The sequence below is a fragment of the Rhodamnia argentea genome, chromosome 10 (assembly GCF_020921035.1).
Source record: "Rhodamnia argentea isolate NSW1041297 chromosome 10, ASM2092103v1, whole genome shotgun sequence".
Taxonomy (NCBI): domain Eukaryota; kingdom Viridiplantae; phylum Streptophyta; class Magnoliopsida; order Myrtales; family Myrtaceae; genus Rhodamnia; species Rhodamnia argentea.
The window spans coordinates 9,682,032-9,704,533 of NC_063159.1; the positions used below are offsets into that span (position 1 = coordinate 9,682,032).

Sequence of the window (22,502 nt, forward strand, 5' to 3'; positions counted from 1 at the left end):
GCAATCTGACAATCTCCATGAGCAGATGCTATACCCAAAATATGGCTTTTGGTGTGAAAAGCAGAACAATACCATCGTGAAGTTGCATTAGCTCACAAATCTCACACCATAGTATACTGGGTCTTTTAGCTCATATCGAGTAAAACCGCCGCAAGTCGAATAACGTAAACTCAATTCACCTCTTGGGCCCCTCCATAGATTATGTGATACCTGCTATGGTTTAGGCAGACTATATTGAATGATTTCAGCTAGGCGTATATCAAATACACTGACCAAACGAACATTTAGATTTACTCATATAGACCCAAATTTTAACTCGGATAACTTGAATATTGCAAATAAATTATGGTAAATTACCCTATATGCTTCCTAACATTCAAATAAGCTTCATAAGAGACTCATCCAAGCTTCAGAGCTGCTATTGCCGTTGTTCACAAACTTGTCTTCACGTTTCCATAAAAGAGTAAATTACTTTGTCACGTAATGTATGCCCATGAACCAATATGTGCTTGTCGATTGTGCATGTTCCAATGAAGAGTGCAATTCTACTTCGGAAAAATTCTCCGTTTGCAAGACATCGTACACAAGCAGCAGCAGCAGCATCCTCACGGTTTTGCGAACTGTCTTAGTGAGCCCCTACGTATCAAACAGAATACGAACTCTGGAGCAATTCCTTTCCAAAAAGGATCAGACGAGCTCAAATAAACGAAGTGATGCTTCGAAATAGAAGACAAAATGAGCACATTTGCCTTTGACTTCCAGCAGCAAATAGATAAAATATTTAAATGATCGGTAAGAGTTACTATTTCTTTTTTCTTTGCCAACATAATACAGTACCCATAATGAAACCCTACAGCCTATATACATGGACCGGCATTATAAGCCGCAGCCATCAACACACACCAAGATTAAACACAGGCCAAAAGCTGCTGCTGCTGCTGCTGCTGCTTGAATGCCCCAGCACACTAAGACAACAGTTGAGCCTCCTAATAATTGATTGTCACTGGCAACTTGAACGATTCATACCAAGAATCCCTTTATAGGACACCGCCCGTGCGCTTGAACTGGTTCCCCGATCATGAAGTTGTGTTTCAGGTTAAAACCATCTTTCTTTGTAAATTTTCCGGTCACTGCTTTCATCGGCGATGCTGGCACATCTTGCAAGTGGTTGCAGATCTAGCATTAGCATAAGTGCATTGGTCGCAGGACCAGTGAGATGCATCATCGGTTCGGCTGCAACCAGCGCGAGTGCTGGCAATTCCCTTTCCCCTTCCACCACCTCTACTTGCCTTGCTGCTCCCTCCATTCTTAGAGCTCGCTGCCCTGCTGCAACCGCCATGGGACTCCACATCTGATAGCCCATTCTCCAATGCTCTCACGAGGTTCTCAAAGTAGTTTCTGGTCACACTGTTCGACAAAAACAGATGTAAGAAATTTAAACGCATGTATATTTGCACGCATTGACACTACTCCAGAGGCTATAAAGAAAAGTGTCTACACAAACGTCATTGCAGCTAAAGCAAACAGGGCCACCAATCTTTTAGTCACAGGAGATGCACATCTTTGCAATGGGAAATCAGCTCTAAGAATCTTGTTTCCCCTAATACTCGATAAACTTAAAAAAAATAAAATAAAATAAAAAAGTTCAACAGCATGATAAAAACCAACCAATGCTATATGCACTGGAAGATCATAATCTTGGTAAGTCCACTCTCCAGGTTTGACTTTCGAATCAACGCTCTTTTTAGGTTAAAAATCCAGTCAAAAAGAACAAGTGAGAATGCTTTTGGCTCAAACAGGCTTTTAATATACATGTGCAGAGTCAATATTATTCCATAAAGTAAACTTGAAAGCTTGACAATAAAGAGCAGGATTAGGAGATAGGAATGCTATGCTCAGGATGAGTCATGAACTTCACCAGAAACTTTTCACTTTGTCTATCAAGCCAAAAAAAAGATTCTGCAGGAATATCATATGCACTCTAATTTATCAGGAAGCAGCTGCTCATTGGTACATGTCATCCTCTCTATAGAAATGATAAGGCATATTTTTGAATGAAAGGAAACGTAATCACCAATTCCAATTCTAGTGTTCTCATGTGCTATTCATGAATGGAATTGGCAGGCATTCTCTTATATGACAGAATGCCTATCCCCCCTCCCTCCTCCTTTACCTAACACTTTGATTCCAACTGTAGAATTACTTTTTGCCGCTTCATTATGGATATCTAGGGACTCAAGTCTTTATAAAATTGACTGTACACAATTCTAATCTGTACCTGACAATATGTTTGCTCAAACTAATTACCACAATTGAATCTAACAACGAGATACCTGGTAAGTCCAGCTAACTTGGTGCGGAAGTCATTAAAGTTACTAGAAGGACTCTCATCATCAAGGAACTGGTGAAGTTCCTTCTCTGCGCACTGATGAAGCCTTTCCAATCCGGACTCCGCCTCACCTGGTCAAGAAACCAATTCATGTAAGTAATTAGGAAAACAAAAAGGATATGCATGGCCATTGTATGTCTGCAATACTACTCTCCAATACAAACCTTGCAAGTACTCAAAAAACTGTTTCTTAGCATGTTCATATTCCGCCAGATAATAACCATATGCATAAGTCCACTTGAGCACTCGCCTACACTCAACTATCTGCAAACATCAAACGAGCCTAATTTAGATTCACAGAAGCAGGTCAGGATAAAAATCAAAGCACTTCATCGGATTTTAACCTAAATAAGCTGTATTTACATCCCAATTGACAATCACATCATTCATATTTAAGTTGAATTAAGTAACATAAAGTTTGAAATAACCTGTTGCCAGGCCTCTATGATGAACTTCAACTGTGACTCTGGCTGGCATTGTGCGTCACTAAGAATATCGAGCTGACAAGAAGAAGAAAAGGAAAAACTTTATTTAGACGAGCAAAAGGTGGGCCAGCAGCACAACATAATTAATCCAGATGAATAGAAAAGAAGCCATGCATCTTGCTTCCTATCACAAGAAAACAAAGCGATCTTTGTCAATTAAACAGCTGAAGCAGTTTATGGCAACTCAACCTGCCCAGTTGCCACTCAGCATCAACATATCACACAGCATCAACATATTTACCCTGTATAGATTCTTCTGCCAGACACAAGTGCAATCATTTGTTTACTCAATACCCATGGTTGTCAGACTAAATTTTAGCCCAAGTACAAAGAGGCAAACACATAAAGAAGCAAAAATTCTCCCTGGTCTTGTAGCACTCCATAGTACAGCAAATTGAACCTACAGATCTATTTCTGCAGAAGTTTCAACCAGAATCCATTTGCCAAAAAAAAACTCTTAAGCGATATTATTAATTAAGAGAAAACTTGACCGTTAATGATAGGCTAAAAAGATCATATAATGTTTATTAAAGTTGTTATTCGTACTATAACCACATCTTACTCTTTGAAATTAGGCATCTGTTCATTCTCTTTCCTGGTAAGTATCGGTCTGTTGACAATATGAACAACAAAATGCGAAATAATAACCGCAAACGCTGGAACTTTATTAACTTAATTATATTTAAAGGACAGATCACAGTACAAAATCGTGGCATGGATTGTTAAAAAACTAAATCAATTAAAACACGGGCCATTTTTTTCTTCCAATGTGACTCAACAATCAATTCACGAACAGCAAGATTCCATGATCCGAATAGACTCAACAGATGACTAACTATCACCGACCCAATTTTCAGTACACACCCTTTAAGAGGCTCAAGGAAGGAAAAGATCCCTATTACAACTTTCTTCTCAGGCATAGGATCAAAGCAAAGACAAATGGAAGAAACCACAAATGACCCTCCTTACAACTTTTTGGCTAGTGCGGATAGAGGAAGAAAAAGAGTGATTCAAGGGTCTACAAAGTGATTTTGCAGATATAGAGGAGCCTTAGTACTTGGCCACTAACATAATTAAAACCAGAAAGCAAGATAGACCGAGATAGATTTCTTATATAGAGTAGATAATTTCCTCTGTACCACTTACATTAAATTTTGCATCTTAACAATAAACAAAAAGAAGAGAGTAAAAACAATGACAAGATGGCACCTAGGGAAAAATTTGACATTTAATTCAAAATTTTGTTATTTAGACTTCACAAGTCATGTATTAACGGTACAGAAAGATTAAACAACAAGAGGATAAGCTTAGGCATCAGCCATGTGATAACAACGACGGTAGGAAACATTATGCTCAACAGGGACCCAACAGCACCTATATCAAAGCTGAAGTTAGGCTATGTTTAGAAATGATGGAGAGGGAGAGCGAAGAGGCATGGAAACTGAGAGGGCAGCATGGAAAATGGGGTTAAAAACTTTTGTGGTGGAGAATCTCAAATTCAAATCCATCCCCACATCAACCATTAATCCCACCACCCTCTCTGTTCTCTTCTTTTTCCCCATTCAAACAAAGTTTGGCCTTCAGGTTAGTCTATGAATCGGATCACTCAGACATAGATATGCCACCATCATCAGAGGGCTATATGCATGACTCGATCCCAAGCATCTAGATAGGAGAATAAGAGCATTCACCAGCCCTTTGGGGGTTGTAAACATATAGTTGTGATCAGCAAAGAGAGGATACAAAAATGGTGGATATCTTTTATCAGGAAACTTGCACAGCCTACAACCAGGCATCCCTGTATCGACCAAAACATTATGTTTTCATTTGAACATGAACTTGTCATACAAGCAAGTATCAACTGAAGCCAAAGCCATGGCTCCTAAAATTTGCCGTGATATGCTCAGTAAATGTATGTCGTCAAGGAATCTAGAGTAAGGAAAATAAAAGACACCTACTGCAGCTATCCATTGCAGCTATAGCTAACGAGTCAAATACCGATGCTTCAAGTATACAAGAAACATCAAGCACCAATCTCTCTATTCCCACTTCTGTAAAAAGCATGATTACAGCTGAGTTGAAGGGAACTTACATGGACAGTTTGCATTTGATGTAAATCAGCAAGAGCTTTCTGCCTTGACTGCAAAAGAGGGAGAGATTTCGCATATAAGAAAGACAAACATCAGCCATGTCTATGTACAATAATGCTTCATTTGCAATGGGCAGGGAAAGAAAAGTCAATGAAAAAATTGGAAAAATAGAAATTTCCCTCTCTTCTCCTTCTTAAAGAAATCCGAAAAAATTGCGGTAGTTTTCCATGTAGAGGGACACATCTTGTTCAATTACCAAGTATAATAAGAAATCTTCAAAAAATCTGTCAAGCCCCAAATAAGGGAGAACCTTGAGAAATGACTTTAAATAAATTAGTCTAAACAATACCTTCCAAGAGATGGATAGAGAGAACTATATAATTAGGTTTTCCCTCAGCTTCTGGGGGAAAAAAATCACACACTACACAGGAGCTCTCAATTCCTTTTCTTTTTTCTTCAACTACTACACAGAACCCAGACAAATCGACCGCAATAAGCAAAGACTATGTGACAATTTCAGAAGCAAGTTTTCCTTTGCATCTCTATACAAGGCAGTATGGGCAAATACAATATCAACTCTTGAGGCACAAAACAGAGTTAAGTCTTTACAAAAGCATCAGAAGAAATCATTGTAATTCCACTGTGATTCCCTGTTGTTAATCCCATTATATCCTGATAACCAAACATGGACTCGGGAAAATCAACAGTTTATACAAGAACAAAAGTGCGCAATCAATTCTGGTTTTCAACATCATCTATTTTCTTGCTTTCCTTTTTAGTTCTTTTGAAACACAAAAACAAAAAATTTATTTTCTCTCTAATCCTTCCTTCAGCCTATTTCATACTCAATTATATAATTGAGAAGAAAATGAAAGGAACTTATCTAGACATTCATCAACAACATCACAAATGGGAATAAACTAAGGTTGTCAAGGAAACAGAAGGGTTTTAGATCAGGTTCATTTAACATCTGAAACCAGCAATAGAATTTTTTAGATAATATGGCTACGGAGAAAGGCAAAGGGAAAGCGAAACATAGACAATGTTGTTAAACCCAGAAAACCAGGGAGAGATTTACTACTTACAGATTGATTACTCGCCCATCGTTCATAATAATGAGTATATCGCTCCAATGAGTTTTTCGCCATCTCTCTTCTTCTCTCAGCCTCATCATACTGCAAAACGGTATTTTCACAGGACCAAAACCAACAATGTTAGTTCCATGGTGTTCATATGACTTTACCCGAGAAGGGCAAAAGTTTTTCAATTCCTACCGCTCCCTCTTGTTTAGCTGCCTCATAACGATTGCAAGCATAGAATCCACCAGTTCTCTCCCCGTGATCAGTCCATGCACCCAGACAGAGCCTGTTTGAACAGATAATATAAAACAAGTAAGATGTGTACAATACCGGTTCCAAGAGAATCACATTGTTCACAATAAGAATAGACCCAGCAAAAAAGAGGACAAAAAAAAAATGCAGTATTTAGAAGAAAGTAACCTTACCAGCAGAACTCAAATTTACAAGGAGGTGTACATGTCATATGCATACACCCTTGGTTTTTCTCTATTGGACGCTTACACTTGGGACAAGGCTTTGAATTGGCTAGAATCCTGCATATCATCTCATATCCGTTAGGAAAGCAGAGCAAGAACCACAAATTCTCACATAATGACATTTCCGGACACCTGAATCACAATTTCAGTTCAGTCTTTCTCAAAATTTTCCATCCAAATGAAGAAAATAAGGCAAAAATTGCAGGGAGCATGACTGTCCAAATTCATTCTCAAAGGCAAACATGAGGTAGGATTACCCAACATATCACACGAGACAAACAGTCATATTCTTCCAGACAATGTAAAACCTTAGCTCTATCATGTCATCCCACTTTAACAGAACATATTGCCACAATAAATCATTAAAGATGCAAACAACCGGCCAGACTAGGTTAATCAAACTTTTGCAGGTCCCATCATAAATTCTCTACAGGCCAATCTTATTTATAGAAAAGAGCTTCAACTCCATTCACTCAGGTTGTCAACATGTCACCGACAACTTTACAACTAACAAACTCTCCAAACCTAATTTCCATAATGAACCACCTGCCTGCCGTGCTAAACTGGGTATCACCCAAAAGGCAGACAAAATAACAGAGATAAGCCTGATAAAACCGTCCAGAAACAGGACAAAAAGACTCCAGTAGGACAATGTCAGCTATCAAAACAATAGAGTACAAATTTTGCCAACACCATATCCGTCACTAAGCTATTGTAGAAAACCAATCCCAGTCGGATCTGTTGAGGAGCCTCGTACTGCTCCTAGCTCAATCAAAACTTCAACATGTAGTGGAGTGAAGTGATCGGACTCCATTTCCATAGGTCCCATCCACCATCCTCCACAGACAAGAAGACCGTAGCCCATAAAATTTTGATATCAATATACATTTGCTGAGGTCAGGAGGATGATGAATGTGGAATTGTAAGATCAATTACGAATAGACACTAAAAAAAGAGTCTACTTGGTTTCTCCAAAAGAATTCCCAACCCCCCAAACCAAAAAAAAAAAAAAATATCAACACCAAAACTATATAGGCAAACTATAACACTATTAAGTTTCCACACAAGTATATGTAAAACAATAACCTCGAACCATAGAGACAAAAAATGGTTGACAAGCATTGACTCTTTATATAATCCATACAGATGGTTGTTCCAGCCGGCTGGTCATTCTATATCTGTATAGGACCAGATGGGACTACTAAACATGCATAAACAAATCAGAAGGAGAATTGCCGTGGCTAGACATACTATTTTTCCTAGAACATGGGAAAAAAAAAAGATATGATGACATCATTATCCTCCAGACATGATTACAATTTAGCATTATTAGACACTTCCAGAACAAATATGTGAATGCAATAACCATATGATAGCAAGAACAAGCATATCCATCTACTAAGAAATTCCAAGGATTCAAAATTTAACTACAAACAAGGCACATATAGCAAGTCCTGTATGCAGTGACTGGCTCCCCAAGCCTCAAGGTCAACCTTTTAGAAGGTCCAAAGGCTACCACATATAATAGCCCTTTAGGCCCTCATTGCTTATAAAAGTACGCCAAAATAGGACTATCTTTTCCAGGCTAATAATTCATATAAAACATTATTGTTTCTTCAAAGAGAAAAGACCACACGATCCTTTGAATACCATTGTCATGGAACCCAAATGCGGCAAATTCTACATGCTTAAAGTTATCTGTACCAGTTCATGTTTTCAGATTCAGCACTGTTCTTCATGATCCACCTTCCAACAGTGCCACAATCTACTGGACGGTGAGCTTCCTCTGTACACTGCAGCAGATCAAATCCAAAGGATATCAACACACTACTTCCCACATATCAATCCGAAAAATTTTCATAGGGAAGCTTACATTCCAGCAAAAGTTGAAAGAGCATAGGCAGGAGACATCGTAACCTTCACTGCCAGCAGCAAATTCTACGGCATATTCACAACCAGGGGCAGGACACCACTTGGTCTGGCAGTAGAAAATTTAAGTAAAAGAAAGTTATATCTCATTTAACAGGCACTCAGTAGTACAAAGTCATTATCACACATAAGAAACACTTGAGATAAGGAAAAAGAACATGGTTGCACATATACCTTTCTATTGTCTTCAATGTACGAGCGAAGAAGATATTGAGAGTACTTTGCCTTTTCTTCTTTACGCGCTAAAAGATTTATCATATCTTGACCGACGGCAGCACCACAAGATGGATCAGGACATCTCAATGTTAAACATCCAGGACCATCAATTATGGATGTGCTTATGTAACCTATCACAATGTCCGCATTCAACAAACGGCATCAAAAGACGCAGGAGTAAAAGCATGTAAATTTTGAACATGCACAGTTAATACAAAGAAATACTTCCAAGAGAGCGATATCTTTCAGCTGAAGAAAAAGCACACACATAGATGATATTTGGTAATAGTCACACATCTTTTCGTTGGGGTACTTCTTTTCACCAAAATGATAAGACCTAGAAATGCTTCGAAAGAGAATAGCCAAGAAACAAATCTACAAGATCAGCTACAGAGTGCTGTTGCCATTTCCAGTCTCACATTTCACACATCTTCATTTTGCTATACAGGCTACAGGAGCTCAAAGCTCCTGCAGGCTGCAGCTTTTGCAAGAAGCAGCCCTTCGAAGGATATGCCAGAGGGATAACAAAACAAAATCTAGCTGTCACCAAGCTAACAAACACATCCAAAAAATATATATATATATTCATTTGCTGAGGCCTGCTGGTTAGAGATTTAGCATGAACGTGTAAGTACCGTCTTAAATTGATGATTATATCGCAAAGACCCACATGGAAAGAATCGATAACCTCATTTTGGACAGCAATGGAATGATCGATTTAATAATTAAAGAAGTTCATAAAACAGCTCTAACAACATCAGTTCTTGAGACAGAAACACTTCCACAATCACCAAACATGCTCCAAAATCTGAGATACTTCAAAAGGAAGAAGACCCAAAATTCGACAATAGGTTACAATAAACAGCAAATGAACCAAAATCCAACAAAGCAAAACGATGAAACAAGATACGATAATGGTCATTCTTTTGATAACAACTAGCTATAGATTGTGAAGACACAGCATATAGCAACCCAATCATCGAGATGATAAGAGTGGGAAATAAGACAAAACCTGCCCAGCATGTAATGCAGAAAGGATGACCACAAGCAACCGACATAATTTTATCACGCTGATGAGACTCAAAACAGATTCCACAGGTGAACTGCAAAGAGAGCAGTCCATACTTAGTGAAAATAAGAGGAAACTGATAAGGCAATCAATTCAGACAATTAAGACGGCATACTTCTCTTAAATTAGGATGCTCAACAACCGGTTTTGCCAATAAGCCCACTGCTTTTCGCACTCTATCTTCATCAGAAAACCATGCATCATGAACTTTACTTACACTCCTGCAATGCCAACTTAACTGATTAAATGCACGGCAGGAAAGACAGAAACTTAAATTTAAACTGAACAACCAAACATCAGGACATCAACAATTTCTGTAGACAGCTCAATTATCACCACTAAAAGCGGCATAGTTGAGATTAATGCAACTTTCACGAAAATAAATTACAAATACAGGTTTACTGTCAAAAGCATTATAATGCCAAGCACCGCCAGAAACACACAATGGCAAGAAAGCCACATCACATGGAATATCAGGTGTGACAGTTAAAGCAACGATGAAGGACCCCTTTACCAATTATAATGGCGCAGCAGGGTGATAGCAGCGTCTCTAGGTATAGATAGGACGCCAGCAACTCCCGTTATATCATTCTCTTGACGTTGTCGTATATCTTCTTCCTTTAAGATAATGTAGTTTTGCTGAAGAAATGCAAACGCAAAAAAGCATAATCAGACAAACAAAAATGCACAAAAAAAACAACAAAAGAAAAAACATTAAAGGACAAAGACCAGGCACTCTCTCGATCAAATTGTAGTTCTCCATAAACAGATAAAGAAAAGCATTTTTGGTCCATAGTGTTGAAGACGCATAATTAAGTACTCCAAGTTATTTTCAGGGCATAAGCATGCTTGCCCATCGAGCTTGACTGTTGGAATAAGAAGAAGATTTACACCAAAATGCATACAACTATTATCTAGCAAGGATGTCTTCTGTCCTTCGCGCCCTAAACCCTATGCAAACAGGATAAACTGATCCAATTCGGAGTTGTTGATGTTTATACCGTCGCGCCCTAAAACCCTATGCAAACAAAAAAGAAATGTTTATCTCGGCCATGTGCGTCATTTTGTACCCCAACTGTCACACGGCCTAGTCAGCATTTATTTACTATGTCTCTGAGTAAGAGGCGAATCGTAATTAATTTGAATTCGTGACAGCTATTCAAAATCTTAGTTAAAGACCGGATTTCTTATCGATCTTTTAGGTCCTGACATCACCTCGACATTTATTCTTGATTTTACGAAAGATGATGAGAACGTGAACTCACAACCATTTATGCATTTCTTAATCATTATTATTTGGATGATCATAATAATTCCCAAAACTTGAAATGGCCGGCCTTGGCCCCTATTATTTGGAGGTCATATCTAGTTACAAGAAATCTCTAGCCAACCTTCCTGCAAAAGATCCTTCCTGCGTGCCATAAATGACCTACGAATAGGACATTTCGAATTAAAGAATGAAAGGGTTCCCTTTGACAGTTTGGGGAATGGAAACTGAACTTCCTTTTGGGAGATCTGTGGAACAAAGTAATTCTGCCGTAGTTGTCCATAGATAAAATAAAAATGAACACGGGAAACTAAACTTCCCATCTCCAACTTCAGCTCCGTCCGATCATTAAGGAACACAAACATTATCACCCCAAAGCAAATAACCCGGACAACAGAATCACAAAACAACAAATGAACAGGTCCTTATAATCAATACGAAACGAAGAAATGGAAAGCTCTAACCAGCCACAGGAGCTCCAAAGTCCACCCGATTTCCCATTCTTATTCCCCACCCGTGCGACAAATAGAGACCAACGAAAACTCCCCGACCAACAGACAACACAGCGCTGTGGGGGTGGGGAGGGCAAAACCCCACAGGCGGCTAAGGAAAGAGCTCCGAATTCGAGCTCACCTGATGCCGACGAGCGGTGAAGACGTCGGAATCAGCATCGGCGTCCTCGACGAACTCGTAATCATCGACGTCGGCGTTGTCGCTGTTGTAGTAATCGTCGGCCTCCCCGCTGTAGAAATCCTCGTCCATCGACTCCACATCGTTGGCGTCGTGCATATCGTCGTCGGAGTCCATCGCTGAGCAAAACCCTAACCCTAGCGAGAGGGGAGGGGCGGTGCCCAAGCGAGCGAGCGGTGGGAGGGGGCAAGAATTGGGGGTGGGGGCAGAACCAGAAGGGGGGCCGGGGGATCGATTCTTCGAAGAAGAGGAAGGAGGAAGGAGGTGATCCAAGATTGCAGGCGAATCAAGGAATTTGGGGGGAGGATCTGAGGGGGGGCAGAATCGAGAGGGGTCTTTGCAAAAGATTTGAAGTTTCTCCTTTTTGTCGCTTCAAAAAGGAGACTTTTCGCAATTGGAGGAAGGAACGAAGGTCCGGCACTGAAGGACCTCTTCTCTTCTCTTCTCTTCTCTTACTCTTCCGTGGGCTTCTGCGCTTTTATAGATGCGCTCGAGAGAGACAGAGGGGGGTGTGAAAATGGCTTTGGAAAATGGAAAGCATGAGTCAATTTCTACATCTAGATGAAAAATGTTGTTTTGTTTTTTTCACCCCTTAATCTAGACATGTTTTAGTTTATGTTTTCCTCAATGTATTAGAAAGATTTCTAATAGAATATACTTCATTGTTTTTTTTTTCCCCGATAAAAAATCATTTATCTCGTCGACGATTCCTTCTGAACGATAAGAAAATGGCGGGAAATCATCTGTTATATGTAGATCATAAGTGATATCCCTGTAACCTTTAATCTCGTAACAGTTCCTTCACGAACGAATGAAAAATGGCGAGAAGCTATTTATTATATGTAGATTATCAGCAACGTCTCGATAATACTCGATCTCGTCGGCATTTTCATCTACGGGAAATGGCGGAAGTTATTTATTATAGATCATAAATGGCATCTTCGTAACCTTCAATCATGTTAGCAACTCCCTTCCGAACGAAAAGTTATTTATTATATGTAAATCATCAGTAGCATCTCCATAACCTTCAATCTCATCAGTAGTTCATTCCCAAACAATGGGAAATGGCGGGAAGTTATTATTATATGTAGATCATCGGTTATATCTCGGCAACATTCGATCTCTTTAGTAGTTCCTTCCAGGATGATGAGAAATGACGGGAAGTTATTATTATATGTAGATCATCGGTTATATCTCGATAACCTTCGATCTCGTCAAAAGTTTCTTCCATGGGCATGGCAAAAAGTTATTCATTATAGATCATTCCGTGTCAACAATTTCTTCTCGAACGATGGGAAATGGCGAGAAATTATTTATTATATGGAGATCATCAATGAAATCACTGTAACATTCAATCTCGTCGCCAGTTCCTTCTCGGTTGATGTGGAATGGCGGGAAGTTATTTATTATATATAGATCATCGGTGACATCTCGGTAATATTCGATCTCGTCAATAGTTCCTTCTTGAACGATGAGAAATAGCGAAAAGTTATTTATTGTACATCATCAATGACATCTCCGTAGTCTTCGATCTCGTTAGCGGTTCTTTTCGGACGATGGGAAATGGCGGAAAGTTATTTATCATATGTAGGTTATCGGTGACATCTCGGTAACTTTCGATCTCATCAGCAATTTCTTCCTGGATGATGGGAAATGCGGGAAGTTACTTATTTTATATAAATCATCGGTAACATCTCTTTAAACTTTGATCTCGTCAATAGTTTCTTACCGGATGATGAAAAGTTATTTATTGTAAATCATTAGTTACATCTCCATAACCTTTGATCTCATCGCCAGTTCCTTCTCGAACGATGAGAAATGGCGGGAAGTTATTTATTATATGTATGTCATCGGTGACATCTCGGTAACCTTCGATCTCGTAAGCGGTTTCTTTTTGGACTATGGGAAATGGAGAGAAGTTATTTATTATATATAGATCATCATTGACATTTTGGCAACGATCGATCTCGTTGGTAGTTTCTTCCCGGACGATGGAAAATGGTAGAAAGTTATTTATTGTAGATCATCGGTGACATCTTTGTAACCTTTGATCTCGTCAACAGTTCCTCTTCGAACAATGAGAAATGGCGAAAAATTACTTATTATACGTAGGTCATTAGTGACATCTCAATAACCTTTGATCTCGTTAGCAGTTTCTTCCCGAACAATGAGAAATGGCGGGTAGTTATTTATTATATATATATCTATATCATTAGTGATAACTCGATAACCTTCAATTTCGTTAGCAATTTCTTCCCGAACGATGGGAAATGATGGAAAGTTATTTATTATATGTAGGTCATCGGTGACATCTCGGTAACATTTGATCTCATCAGCAGTTCCTTTTCGGACAATGAGAAATGACGGAAAGTTATTTACTATATGTTCTTCCCGAACGATGGCAAATGGCGAAAAGTTATTTATTATATATGGGTCATCAGTGACATCTCGGTAACCTTTGATCCCGTAGCAGGTTCTCCCCGGATGATGGAAAATGGCGAAAATTATTTATTATAGATTATCGGTGACATCTGCATAACCTTTGATCTCGTCGGTTGTTCCTTCCTAGACGATGAGAAATGGCGGCAAATTATTTATTATATGTAAATCATTGATGACATCTTCATAACCTTCGATCTCTCGGCAGTTCCTTCCCGAACGATGGAAAATGGCGATAAGTTATTTATCATACATAGATCATCAAGGACATCTCCGTAACATACGATCTTGTTGGCGGTTCCTTCCCAACCGATGGGAAATGGGGAGACGTTATTCATTATATATAGATCCCCGTAACCTTGGATTAGAAACAGTAACTTTCGGAATAAAATGATATTCAACGAAGGAATATTATTATTTTCCCTAAGGTACATTGAAAAGGCAGGTGCATATTAGTGATCAGCAGCACTCTTTGCGAGGGCATTTCTCCAATAAACTCAACCGCTATTTGTGCTTCCGTTCTCGTGTCAATATTTTCACTTCTGGAAAAGAAACTCTTCCTAGTATAACAGAAAAAATTCTGTCATTGGTAATTTAGTGATTTTCCGCGCGGAGAATGTAACAACCGTGTTATGTAGTAAGTAATATTCCCCCTATGGTTAGTAGATTTTCTATACTAATCAGGTAACCCAAGGTCTATCTGTATTTAGTGACATTTTAATACAAATGCCGCAAGTTTCGGATGTTGTCTGCAATCAGCAAAACCAAAAAGCCCACAAACTTTGATCTGCTTTTATCCCCCCGACAACACAGAATCACCCAAAAGAATTGGGTCCACAGCAGAAGCGGACCTTAAAACTTTCATAAAAAGTACAACGAAGTCCTCAAATTTGTCGAAAAGTATAATTAAGCCCTAAAACTCGAACTTCCCAAAAAAACGTAATCAAATTCTGCGACTCCTCAAATTGGTAAAATCAAGTCCTTCCGTTGATTGTTGATTGCACTTTCATGATAAGTTTTAAGACTCAATTGCATTTTCGTGACAAGTATTAAGATTTAATCGCATTTTTTGAAAATTTTAGGACTCAATTGAGCTTTTGGTCACAAATTTTAAGACTTACACAGTGTACTTATCCAATGAAACTTTAAAGCGAAGGGAACTCAGTTCGGAGTCCGTCCCGAACATCTGAAAAGAAAGTGAATTCGGTTCGCAACGGCGGAATTTCTCTGGACTAGCTTTTCCTCTCGATGCAACCGCCGAAGCTGGGAGGATTCTCCAAGAAACCCCTTTTAAGAGACGGGCGTGCTTAAACAAATTTCATATGGAAATAGCAAAACTGTTTTAAGCTAAAGAATCATTTTCCGCTCAGTTCACTATCCCACGTGCTGAGGAAATGCACTTACCAGCAATGCTAGAGGTCTGCTAATTTCATGTACTAAAAGATGTCAAACTGCAAATGGACCTCAAGAAAAGCGCGTCGCATTCAGCATACGCTATAAATCTCCCACATCACCAAACAGAGTTAACACAACTAGCATATTTTTCACTACATACAGCTCAGACTTGGACCATACTGGATAATACCAGAGCAAGCAGAAAGTGATGAGAAGCACCCTTTACCACTCTGCAAAACCATTCCTTAATCCCGCAGAATCAAAATTTCTGGCCACAGTTCCGACAAGTTACATGCGAAATCAACCGGAAAACTCTTTTAAGTTTCCATTCACCTTTCGCAAGGTCCTTCACTAATCGCCATCACGTCACAGCTCCATAAAAGAATCGATAGTTTCTAGTTCTCGATCTTTGATGCGAGCCCATGCTCCTGCCTTGATAGAAGCTTCACGAGAGGCAGCAATGTGTTTTGTTTTCCTCTTCACTAAAGTTAGCCATCTTCTCTTAAACCTGAGAAGAACATCAAATTATTTCAGAAAAGCTGACAAGCAAAATGTTCTTCTTATTGTCACCAAGGAGATTCAGGAATAAACTTTTTCAGCTAGAACATACTTTTTCAATGGTCAGTGACATGAGATTGCGCAGCGAAAAAATTCAAGCATTGGTTTTATTCTGTCCCTTTGTTGATGTCTTAGCAGCCCAGATAACCAAATGGCTGATCAAGCTTTCATGTGAACCTGGTGCAAGATAGAGGTCCACTTGATCAATGTAGGGCTCGTATGCATGGGGCCAATGCAAATAACATCTCTGATGTGCTCAGCAGAATTCGCATTAATGCGGGACTATATCCACGAAATATACCTATATATGTAGAAATTTCTTAACTAGGAAAAAAGAGCACAGAAAGATACTTAGTGAGGAAGATATGGAGAATGGGAGAGACAGAGATAAACCTAATCTCATCACATCCTCTTCCTCTGGACCGATCTGCAGCTTTTGAGAAGACGAGAAAGATGTGCAGGAGCATCTCAAGGGAAGAAAAGGAGAAAGGATGGCATGTCTTACCTCCAGCTGATTAAATCAATTGCATTTTCTTTTACAGGCGTCTGGCCAGGACTTTGTTAGTTACGAGCTTAATGTAGAACTTTATCTAGAAGATCATAAGGAAAGAGAATGAGTATGAGGTGCGGGTTCATGTCCTGAATCATACAAACCAGGGTTGCCTCTGTAGCCACTACAATTACAAACAGTCGAGCAGAGCAACCTGACCAAACTCAGAACTTTGTACCATAAATCTCTTAAGCTTTTTCAACGACACACCTACTTTTCCTTTCTCTCTTTCGTGAAAAGGGTAAATGTACTGCTTCTTTTCAATAATGAACACTTCCATCCTATCACAAGTGAAGTTTAATTGATTCCATTTAGACTGGCTTACACATCATCCAGATTGCACAGCTACTGTCGGGCCAACACTTAAAATAGAGGTTGACATTGCAGGCAGATCTAACAAATATTAGAAAAGTCAACGATTCTACAGGGAAGAATAGGACTGAACAAAAGCCAGATGACCATTAACCCGGCTGGAATCACAAAAGAGTTGTATCCTGCTTTTGTTAGAACAGATCGGACTGTAATTTTGAAAAGCATAGCGCTGGCAAGTATGGACAGATGGGACTGTGAGGTATCGTGTTAGAGCTGTACAGCAACACGCACACCATACATCCATGTGCACTCGTATGCACTGTGCAAACTTTAGTATACATTCCAAAGTGTGACACAGCAATGTTTAAGAAGCAGGAACTCCAAATCTCTAGGCGGACTATTGAAAGGGCACACATCGATCTTCGTTTCTTCAGGATAGTTCAATAACTCTCAACACCGGTTCAATCACCCCTTTTATGACAAAGCATTCTCAATTTACTTACGAGAGCTTCAAAGGGTATAATACGCTAAGCCACAAAGTGGTATGCTCCATGGCAGATTCCAAACTCTGTCTGTTGGGTCCACATTTCTGAAAGTGTTGAAACATAATCTTACAAGAAAGGTTTCAGGTTCTTGCTTGTACCGAACGTATGCACTTGTACCGTCTCACAACTAACGGTGGCGTCAACTGGATTACCAATTTTTCTGATCCACAAAGTAAAACTAGCCAAAATATGGTTTGGTCTAATATTATTGCAATCCAGCAATAGAATCACAATCCTGTTATGGTTAGTCTTTACCCTCATTTGCAATGATAACTGATCCACTTACTACTGGAAACTTACATACCCAACGTGGCACATAAATTTCCCAAAACAAATCCTAAACGCTTCCATCTAGACAGATGCCAAGAAGTACCCTTTTTCCTCGTATCAAATTTTCTTGATCTGAGATTCTCTGAGTACAATGACTCCCAAAAGTACCCTTCAGATTCACCGTAGCAGGACAGGATAAAAATGCAGACCACTCCATCAGATTTTCACCTAAATAACAGCTGTATTTGCCATTCCAAATTCAAAATCACATTATTCATTTTGAATTGAATCAACTAACATGAAGTTTAAAACAACCTGTTGTGAGGCCTCTATGATGAACTTCAACTGTAACTCACTAAGCTTATCGAGCTGACAAGAAGAGAAAGCAAAACTTTATCTGGACGAGCTCGGAAAGGTTCAGGAAGCATCAGCAGCTCAACAAAACTAATCCGGAGGAATAGAAAAGAAACCGTGCATCTTGCTTCGTCACATGAAAACAAAGATCAATCTGTCATTTAAACATCAAAAGCAGTTTACAGTGGCGACTCAACCTGCCCAGTTGCCACTCAACATCAACATATTAAACCCGAATAATTCTTCTGTCATACAAAAATGTGATCTTTCAATTACTCAGTGCAAATGAACGTCAGACTAAAATGTTAGCCCAAGTACAAAGAGGCAAACACGAGCAGGAACTAAAATTGTAGCCCTCCATGGTACAGCAAAGTGAACCTAATGATTTATTTCTGCAGAACTTACAACCAGAATACATTTGGCACATAAACTCTTAAGTAACACTATATAAGAGAAAAATTAACCGATAATGAGATGCAAAAGAATTATTTACTGTTGATGAAAGTTGATATCCGAATTATAACTATATATTCACTTTTCCTGGTAAGTATCAGTCTGTGGACAATTATATAAAACACATCTATGCAAAAGGAGAACCGTAAATGCTGATAATTAGTTAACTTAATCTGTATTTGAAGGATAGACTACAGCACAAAACCATGCTGAGCATGCATTGTCAAGAAACTAAATCAAGTAACACAGACCATTTTTTTTCTTCCAATGTGACCATCTCACACTTAATGGTGGCATCAACTGGAAGATCCACAAAGTAAAACTAGCCAAAATGCAGTTGGATGTAGCATTAACACAGTTTGGCGATAATATCACAATCCTGTTAAGGTTGATCCATCACGTTATTTGCAATGATAAGTCATCCACTTTCTACTGGAAACTTTAGCATCCAAGGCTGCAAATAAATTATCCAAAACAAATCCTAATCGCTTTCATTTGGACAGATATCATGTAACACCGTTTATCCTCATATCAGATAGATTTTCTTGGTCTGACTATTCTCTGAGTACATCGACTCAACTAAAGTTCCCTACATTTCAGACTTCCGGGATTCCAAACCCTCTCCTGCCCCCCAACCTCCTCCGGGATAATATCACAATCCTGTTGAGGTTGGTCCATCACGTTATTTGCAATGATAACTCATCCACTTTCTACTGGAAACTTTAGTATCCAAGGCCGCAAATAAATTATCCAAAACGAATCCTAATCGCTTTCATTTAGACAGATATCATGTAACGCCATTTATCCTCATATCAGATAGATTTTCTTGGCCTGACTCCCCCCCCTTCTTTCCTCCGGGCCGATCTTCTCCAGCCCCCAAAAAAGAAAAGAAACCCACCCCGGTGAAAACTTTATGATCCAAAGAATAGTTCAAATACGGCAATATCTTTAACTGAAATATATCCAAAAACTCACAAGACCAATCAGAAATAGGCGAAAGGAATTGTTAAAGCTTCTATGTACAGAAAATCAAACTGAACATCAATTCACGCCCAACAACTGGACTGCTATATATTGTGTATCATTGAGCCGAAAGAAAACGATCAAAACCTTACATTATTGAAATTTTAATTTCTTCAATTTGTACATCAAAGATTCTATAGACTTCTGTATTCTGCTCCCATTAGCATGTCCGACAGCCAGAGATGCTTGCTGTAAGCTTTGGATTCCTCGACCTAGACTTGCAATTGAGGGAGCTGCAGGGAGTGATTCGGCAGCGCATTCGATGCCATCTCCAAATGCAAGTAAACCTGTGCAAGTTGCAACACTGCACCCGAATGTTGCCCAAGATACGAAACCGACTGGCTTGACATGCCGTTTCCTCATTATTTCATAGAATGCAGTTCTCATGGCAGATAAGCTTGTTTTCTCAGCAGAGGCAATAACACCATGAGCCACCACCCGGATTTTCTCAGCTGAAGCAGTCACTTTCAAGGCTGAGGTTTTCACAGCCGAACTAGCAAGTCCAGGGCCTGCCAATTTTGAAGGACCTAGAGACTTGCCAAAGGCCGTTGCTAGTACCTTTTGGGTTGGAGACAGCATAAGTTTAAATGAAGCAGGAACTTTGAAGGTCGCGAGTTTCATAAACGTTGACACAGGAAGGACTTTTGACAGAGAAGAAGCTCCTAAGATGGCCGTAGCTCCAGCACCAACTGCCACCACCGGTTTATCGGACAACATTCTTTTCCTGTCTCCTCTATTTAATATGTCTCTGGTTACCTCAGAATCTGTAACAAGTTCTTCAACCAAATCTTTCACTTCAAGGGGTATGGTAGTGTTCCAGTGCTTCCTGAGACCTGCTAATGCACTGGCATCAACTACAGCAACTATAGTCTTGGACTTTTTAGCCTGACTCCGAAGAGCCTGCGCAAAGAGCACTTGTGCCTTCTCCTCATGCGGAAGATCTGCAAACTCAATTTTCGAAGAATGGCCGCTTCCCATTTTATTACTGGGCAGCCGTGCAGCCGTATTCAGTGCTATCCTCAACCCCTCAACAGCAATACGGAATGAATAAACTTCAGAAACTATTTGACTGTCTACAGCTTGCCCCCTGTTTACATCAGAGAGCAGCTGCTGAGCATGGACTAGAGCCCTTCCAATAGATGGGATATCAGTGAAAATATTATGAAGATCCACAAGCAAAGGATAGATGGACTGGGCAAATGGTGGAGCCTCGTATTCGGGTGTAGTTTGCAACTTCGCTGACCCCAAGTTTGAATCACAACTCGAAGGATTCGACATCCATGCCAGCGGATCCATATTGGAAGATACAATTCTTACCATCTGAGATTGGACATCATTGTTGAGACAAAACCTCCCCAAACTAGAATAAACAGCAGAACCCGTCCGTTGTGGAACCAAGCTACTGACTAAACCTTGAACATTTTGCCCGCAATCAGCTTCCATCGGACTAGTATCCCCAGAAGAACAATTTACAAACGGTGACTCTAGAATAACAAACGACGAACCAACCTCTTGTGCAGCCTTCTTGGCAGCAAAGAAATGGCCATGAAAGCCAATACCAAAGATCTCTCGCAAAACCAATCCCCCAGCGACATTCTCATACTTCTCTTTATTAAGCTTATCCACAAAGCAACGCCTCAGAACGCCCAATGCCGAAGTAGGCACGGCGCAATTGACCCCATCCTCAGGCCTACACCCGACAGACTGAAACTCACTAGAATCCAACGGATCAACCTGCGCCACGACTGCACTCGGCCGAACCTCCCTGATCAAGCACTCGGCATCCTGGGCGGACCGCTCGGACAGATTCTGCACGGCCAGCACGTAAATCACGGACTGCGACTCGGGTTCCCTCACAGCAAAGACGAACTGCTTCGTCTGCTCGGGAACCGGAAGTTTCCGGACCAACTCATTCGAAGCTTTAAGCTCATCGAATTTCGGCCTGGAGAAGGGCCACAGAGATTGCAAACCCCAAACGAAAGAAAGCCCCATCAGGACCACATCAGACTCCCCTTCCCACTTCAATCGGAAACTAAAGAAAACCCGTGAAGAAGTTCTTCATCCGCCCGAGTTCTTGCACGGTTCGCTCACGCACCCAAAAACAGAAACTTCCTCGAAAGGATTCAGGGCATACGAACAGAGCGAAACTGGAGACGACCATCAACGCGATCTCTGCATGCGAACGGAGAATGACAAAGGACCCGAACATCAAGAAACTTGAACCGATCGGCGCACACTGCGTCGCATCAAAATCACACTGAGCAAGGATAAGATAAACCCTAACAAGCCGATCCTCGAGGAGGGAGAGCAGGTATGAGGGGTTCACCTGGATTCGTCGAGAAAGAACGAACGAACGAACGAACGATTCGATCTCGCCTTCTGGAGAGGACACACTCTTCAAATGGCACAGTGAACTTGCTATGGGCCTCTTCCAACAACAACAAAAAAAAACTGCTATGGGCCTAATCTAAAGAAAAAATTTCTATGGGCCTCATTCCGAATTGGGCCGAGATCCAATCTGCAAAACGTGTCTCTTTATGTAAATTTTGACACGTGGATTCAAATATGGTTTCTTCATGGTTATTTGAAATTTAGATAATAATCAAATTTTGGCTGAAAATAAAAAAAAGCGAAAGTAGTACTTTTTTTGCTTAAATCTAATTGAAAACAAACAAGCTCGCTTTTCAAAGCATTAATATGCCGGTAATATTGAAAATTACAATATTTCCTCGTTCGATTACCCGATATAACCTTTATAACAATAATTCTTCTTGTGAAATTTCTTATTTAGTTCCTTCTTTTTTTTTTTGGGTCTAATTATTTAGTTTCTATCGTGCTCAATTTTGCACGATACTTTCTTTCGGTTTAAGCTTATTCGATATATACAAAAGTTTTGTACATGGAATTGAAGCT

The 22,502-nt window shown here is 39.8% G+C and overlaps 3 protein-coding genes across 3 annotated transcripts in view; all 3 read right to left on the minus strand.

The window, feature by feature from the left end:
* Positions 1 to 13: 13 nt before the first annotated feature.
* LOC115739137 (probable glutathione peroxidase 2) overlaps positions 14 to 22,502 on the minus strand; it is a 29,913-nt gene continuing 7,424 nt past the window's right edge. Inside the window, exons 8-9 of the mRNA XM_048271630.1 lie at positions 118 to 122; positions 14 to 28 (exon numbers count right to left, since the gene is read on the minus strand). The gene's annotated coding sequence lies outside the window, so the exon portion shown is untranslated. The remainder of the gene's footprint in view (positions 29 to 117; positions 123 to 22,502) is intronic.
* On the minus strand, positions 1,127 to 11,877 carry LOC115739040 (probable E3 ubiquitin-protein ligase ARI8). Its single transcript, XM_030671891.2, has 15 exons — positions 11,634 to 11,877; positions 10,248 to 10,372; positions 9,849 to 9,954; positions 9,677 to 9,767; positions 8,623 to 8,795; positions 8,393 to 8,497; positions 8,224 to 8,312; positions 6,469 to 6,576; positions 6,239 to 6,329; positions 6,050 to 6,139; positions 4,967 to 5,014; positions 2,818 to 2,889; positions 2,554 to 2,653; positions 2,334 to 2,460; positions 1,127 to 1,407 (listed from the first exon to the last, which is right to left on the minus strand). Exons 1-15 carry the CDS (start codon positions 11,805 to 11,807, stop codon positions 1,137 to 1,139), a joined length of 1,770 nt encoding a protein of 589 aa, XP_030527751.1. The 5' UTR covers positions 11,808 to 11,877; the 3' UTR covers positions 1,127 to 1,136.
* On the minus strand, positions 19,493 to 21,981 carry LOC115739039. Its single transcript, XM_030671890.2, has one exon. The coding sequence runs from the start codon at positions 21,579 to 21,581 to the stop codon at positions 19,683 to 19,685; it is 1,899 nt and encodes a 632-aa protein (XP_030527750.1). The 5' UTR covers positions 21,582 to 21,981; the 3' UTR covers positions 19,493 to 19,682.